Source organism: Amphiura filiformis, chromosome 10 (assembly GCF_039555335.1).
Source record: "Amphiura filiformis chromosome 10, Afil_fr2py, whole genome shotgun sequence".
In the NCBI taxonomy this organism is placed as follows: Eukaryota; Metazoa; Echinodermata; class Ophiuroidea; order Amphilepidida; family Amphiuridae; genus Amphiura; species Amphiura filiformis.
This window is the reverse complement of record NC_092637.1, coordinates 46,414,913-46,421,082: the sequence shown is the minus strand read 5'-3', so window position 1 is coordinate 46,421,082 and position 6,170 is coordinate 46,414,913. Positions and strand designations below refer to the sequence as shown.

General features: G+C 39.0%; 1 protein-coding gene across 1 annotated transcript; it reads left to right on the top strand.

Moving 5' to 3' along the window:
• Window positions 1-3,227: 3,227 nt before the first annotated feature.
• Window positions 3,228-6,169, top strand: LOC140161934 (alkaline phosphatase-like; the record flags this gene model as incomplete). The annotated part of the gene is made up of 3 exons (XM_072185228.1): window positions 3,228-3,421; window positions 4,740-4,966; window positions 6,074-6,169. Coding segments are annotated over exons 1-3 (387 nt in total), but the record flags the coding sequence as incomplete, so codon positions are not given.
• Between the last annotated feature and the right edge of the window lies 1 nt (window position 6,170).

Sequence of the window (6,170 nt, the reverse complement as noted above, 5' to 3'; positions counted from 1 at the left end):
GTAAAAGGATTTTCCTTTCAATGATAATTTCTTTGAGCAATTGTTAATAAGCCCACGCAAGAAATTAATTGTATAGTTGGATCGTGTATTTATAGTCCCAGTATAAATCACCTTCGGACACGAAGGAAGATGGCTCGAGTAAAAAAAACGAAAAACGTTTTTTTAATGGCCTATTATAACCATTTTGGATAGTGATTTGTGATTAAAAATTTTATAAAAATAATTACCTCTTATCAATTATGCAAATTAGGGCCCGTGTACAATTGTACATATTGTGACTAAAGTGACGACATTTACAATGTTTTTACGGATACAATTGGGCACATTATGACTAAGTAATGACAAATGTACTATTAAAACGTCCATAACAAAAATTGCCCAATTTTGGCACCCGTCAGATTCAGAAACTAGACACCCTCGACTACCACTTTCTGCAAAACGAATTGTCTTTGTACCCTATGTCACGGTCATGTTGAAGTTCCTCCTGACTACTAAATAACTCCCATATATTGATAAGATTAGTCATACTGTGTGCAACTGTAGGGGAGACCGGGGATGGACGTTACAAAATTTACATTTTGCCCCATATAATTCCAATGAAAGAACTCAAACACTCCATCTTGGGTCTGTGGTTAGCCCATTATGTTTACTAAACTTTGGGGCATACAAAACATGAAAACATCAAACAACTAATTAACTACTAATTAACTAATGAAGGTAATTTTTTGTAACAACTTACCCCGCATACCGGGTAAGTTGTTACACCATGCGGGGTAAGTTGTTACAATGTTACAAAATTTTATGGTCCTTTTATAGGCCTTTAGAAGCATTTAGATCATTTTTATTCTATAATAAGTTCATTTATATTAAACTATGATGTTCTTATATTATGGTCAGCCGCTGCAACTCGCAGAGAATCACCATATTCCAACACACGTTGGGCAGCAGCCGTCCATTACATTAAGAGGTGTTTTCCCCCTCTCTGTCTTCCTTTTCCAGGTTCTTGGCATCATTAACAGCAGCACAATTACAGCTCTAGGTAAAGCAAAATACACAGTAACACATGAAATATTTAAACCTGAAAATTGGCAAAATTTAGTTCAACACATGTAAAATGTAATTGGGGTAGGTAGTTTTGTCAAAATTTGGAATTCACCATTTTTACGCAATATCATATAGCTGTAACTTCTATTAGAAACGTCCAATTTCTAAAATCTAAAACTCCTAAATATATGATACATTTTAGCATGATTTAAAACAATACTACCAATAGTAGGCCTAATGCCCTTCATACCTAAAAAAATGTCCCGATATAAATTATTCTGGGACACCCTGTATGGAAAGGAAAACGCTCCATCTTCCTTTCATTCCGTGATAAAACAGACATACAGAAATCAGTAACCTAAGTCAAAGATATCTTGCAGAAGATTAAAGAAACAAAATGGAGATGGGCAGGTCACTTATCAAGAACTGAGGATAACAGGTGGAAGAAGAGACTCAAAGCCAAGGACTGGAAAGATGAGAAGGGGAAGACACAAAGACGTTTGAGACGACATCACCTCCTTCATAAGTACAACAGCTTGGGCATCAGAGTAGGAACATAAATTGCTGGAGGAGAGCTTCACACAGCAGCAGAACAGCCTCATGAGGTTTGAGGAAATGAAAAGATTGATTTTTCAATCTTTAAGCATGTTAAGTCTGTGGTGAGAGAAGTGCACATTCGAAAAAATAGACTGGAAGTCACAGTAGGCCCGTCGTAACATGTATCATCTTCTGGGAACCCAAGTAGGGCCTACTTACGGCCAGCAAAAGTCATTTTCTCCGTTGAACTATCGCTCATGCAGATACTCGTGTTCGGAAAATGTTTTGGCATACGTTGATGTTTCATGCTTTTTCGCTATCTACTGAAGATAGCATTGCGGGCATATGCTATATTCTAGGCCAGTCAAAGTAGGGTCTATATGAAATCACCCACCACTTAGGCCCTATTACAGCAGAATCCATTTAATCACCAATCATTTCAGAAAAGCATACTGCATGAATAACACATTAAAAGTCCCCGAAAATCCCCGCAGTGGAACAGTGCCTAATTTACATAAATTCAAAATGGCCATGCACTTATGCAGCGGGTGAAATTTCAAAGTTGGTCAATCTTAACAAAAACATACCAATGTATAGGGCCTATTGTACGCACAACTGATCACCCCATTGTTAATATACATACAATGTCTCAAATCAAACAAACAAACAAAGTGTTCTTTGCATGAAATAAGTAAGATTTAGGCTAACAAATGGGATGGGCGGTGTCACTTGTGGTAACATCAGTGCGCATAGCAGACTCAGTGCTAACAATGGCGGAAAGCTAAGACGGAAATCCGTGTGATTGCAGACACGAAAGAATTTTAGAGAAAAAGATATCCCGATGCCTTTGCAATTGTCTCCAAATTGTTTAATTGGTTTCTGCAAGGTATCGGACAAATGGCTATCCAAGGCACCAGATGACTTTGAATCGCACCAAAACAATATTGTGTTCATTGACATTTGGTGTAGGCCTATATGAAAGCTTACTTTCAAATCGGGAAAATAATGTATATTTTATTGGTTTGTTTGTAGCACATACCATTAATATAATCCGACATTTGCCGTTTTCTGTCAAATGTTTTGTGTTTGCTGGGTCAATATCAAAAACGGGTTATTCATTCTAGCGAATGGTACCAGGCACGTGTCTTTACGGTCTACTAGTCAGTATCCCAGTGTCGGATGGGCAAACTAAGGGGCTGTGCAATACTTATGAGCCAAAAGGGTGCCCAAGAGCCAATTGCTCCCTCTCGACATGCCAAAAAATCCTTGACCCTACCCCCCACCTTTTGTACATGGCATTATTTTCTTAGGTTCCCAATCTGCAAATCGTAAGATCGGGCATAAGATATACCGTATTAATAGCGAGCGCAGTGTTCGCATTTTTTTTACCTTGGGTGCACTTTTGCACCCCATTTTGAAGGTTGTGGTGCAATTTCATCTTTTTAGGAAGCTCGAAGACTTTACATGTAAAGGGTCAAAATGAGGCAATAGGGAATTTGTTTTCGTCTGTGACCCCACCAAAACCAGGAAGAAAATAATTCTTCCCCTCCCCCCCAAATTGTACAAATGTAGGCCCCTACTCTATACAGGGCTCATAATTATTGCACAGCCCCTGATTGTTGATAATCTACTGACGCCCACAGGTTTATATCATAGGCGTAGTTATAGCCTAGTTTTTAGCTACCTGTTGATCATATTAAATACGGGCAGCAAGAAACATCACGAGACCTATATTGCGGCACTGATTTAAAGCTATTCCCCAACAAGGAGCCCACCATGGCAATGAGGATTATACCGATTCTTCTTATCATCTACTCAAGCTGTGCAGTAACGAATGCAGGTTAGTGTTTATAGGCCTAATAAGTTGCTTTATTCATTCATTCATTGCAAAGGTTGACATTATGCACATGACTATGACCTAACTATGCATAATTTTTTGTGTCATAAAAGCTTAAACGTTTTACTTATACGCAAGCCATACGTATACGGCTTTCTCCTCTCCCTGCCCCTCCCCTCACCACTCGTATGCACACCCTCAGCCACCGTAAGACACATGGCACATGCACGAAAAGTACACTTTCTTGGCAACGAATATCCTTACAAAATCCCGGGACAAAATCATGGATGGTCAAATATAAAATTTGTATATATATTTAATATCCACACACAATACAGACCTAACCCAATCACGTCCCAGGGACACGAGATACACCCCTACATATACAGTAAATTGTATTAGGCCCTATCTCTTACATAACGATAGAGGACGTACACATGCAATTGCGGTCGTGTGCAGACCTCCACTAACAGAGAACAGTCCCCCATTGTCGAGTAGACTGACCCATGGTCTCGGTTCGGTTCCATCTCTGTATAATGTAACAATAAATAATTACATAATGCCCTATGACAAAATACCAAAGTCCTGTAACCCCCCCCACCTAGTTTTCTCAGTGCCAAATATACTCCTGCAAAAACTCATTCCTCTTCCTTCACAAATCGACGCCACTGACACAAATGCGGGCACAAACGCCGGACCATGCAGCAATAAACCTACTATAACTAGTGAACGCGAAAGTCCAGTCCGAGGTTGATTTTTATTCTACATTACCAGTCGTTATCCATGGACCAGAGCGAAGGTCTATAATTACCGAGTGGTCCGCAGTTGGAATGTAGAGTGCGTGTGTGTCCTCGATTGAGGGCGACTGCACACGCAAACAAACAATTGCACGCATTACAATTCCTGGATTTTTTGTACACAGCGGAAACTCTGTTGCGTCACGTTGCAAATCACCAATACTTTGCTCAGAACATTCTAATGTAGTCTTTCCTTGTTCCGGGTGTCCTTGCAAATATAAACTACACCTGGAATTTTAAAATATTTTAACTGGGATAGCCCTATATAACTGTGAAAATGCAAAAAAATATGAGTACTGTTTTTTTTTGTTTTTTTTTGCTGAAAATATGTGTCTCTATCTTGGAACTCCATTTTGGACACCTGTTGCCTGTTATGCTCAGATGATATGTATGTGTCCCTACCCTGGGCTGATTCATGAAATCTTGATGTTGGGATGAGGCATGTGTTTATGATGTTACTTAAAAATTGTTTTTGAGTATTTTTGATATTGAAAACAATGTCGTTTTTTTAAATTGAATTTTAGCTTCGATCGAGTACTGGAAACAGAAAGGTCGAGCGGAGATAGACAAGGCTTTATCGGATCAACAATACAACACCAATCGGGCAAAGAATGTGATCATGTTCATCGGTGACGGGCTTGATTTACCTACCATTACAGCTTCAAGAATATTGAAAGGTCAGCTGAAAGGAAATCCTGGAGAGGAAGATCAGCTCAGTTTTGAAACATTTCCTCATGTTGGATTTTCTAAGGTAGGCCTACAATAAAGCTTGTTGCAATTGTGTTAATAGATTATAGATTCCCAACGATTTCGGGTTTGGGGAAAGGTCAGTTGGACTCAGAAATTGGGAACTTGTGACCATATCCTATGTTTTCAAAACTGCTCATAATTATATTCATCTGATCCTTTAACACACAGAGCTATAGACGAATCCAACGAGCCAAGTCACGGTCAGGAGTTGGTCGGCCACTTGGGTCCCCGCGTGCACCAAACAGGTGTTGTGAGTGCCCAATTGGGTGGATTAAACCCGCTTAAAATTCGATGTTAGATTCGTTTGTGTTGTAAACTGTCATCATTCTTTTGTTTACGTGTAACACGGGTGATAGAATGCAGTTTAAAATACCCTCCAAGGCCGCATCATTTCACATTTCAGTGAGATAGAGCCGACGGGAACCCAGCTAATGGCTGCCATTGAGGTGCAGGAATGCGTGAAATTGGATTCGTCTGTACAGGTTACTCCAAATCCATGGGTTACAAATTTTTATTTTATATAAATCATATAAAAGTTCACGCTTGGTTAAAACTAGGGACCACCAATAATCGGGCCAGTAACTATCAACAATAACACAATACCTGTTTACTACAGTAGGTCTAATTCATAGGGTATTCATTGGTAATCCAGGGTCTGGTAAAACGAACTTGTAAATCAATCATCAGTGGTAAACATGGTAAACCAGAAACCCTTAAACCCCTAGTACTGTAAGAGGTATGCCGTATTTATAATTATTTCAGTCGAATATATAAACAACATTAAGACACATTTCCTCCATAAATTCATCTCTATTTAAATTCATTGTTATGATCTAACATTGTCTTCATCTTCTGTCGCAGACGACAACGGCATGAACACCAAACAGGATTATTCTTATTATTAGCTATTAATTATTAAAACTATGACCATGATCGTGAATCGTGATGATGACCTGAAGAACATGCTATTTTGTGCCCTGCCCTTATTGAATAAGATATCCTTATTATTATTATTTTAGAAGTCAGATGTCTATGATAAATAACTTGTAGATAATTACATGTTGCTTAGACCGAATTCCTTACGTGCAATTTATATTTACTGTCACAGACATACAGTGTTGATGGGCAGGTAGTAGATTCATCAGCGGCTGCCAACGCCTTGTTTTTTGGAGTCAAAACCAAATCCGAAACTCTTGGTGTGGAAG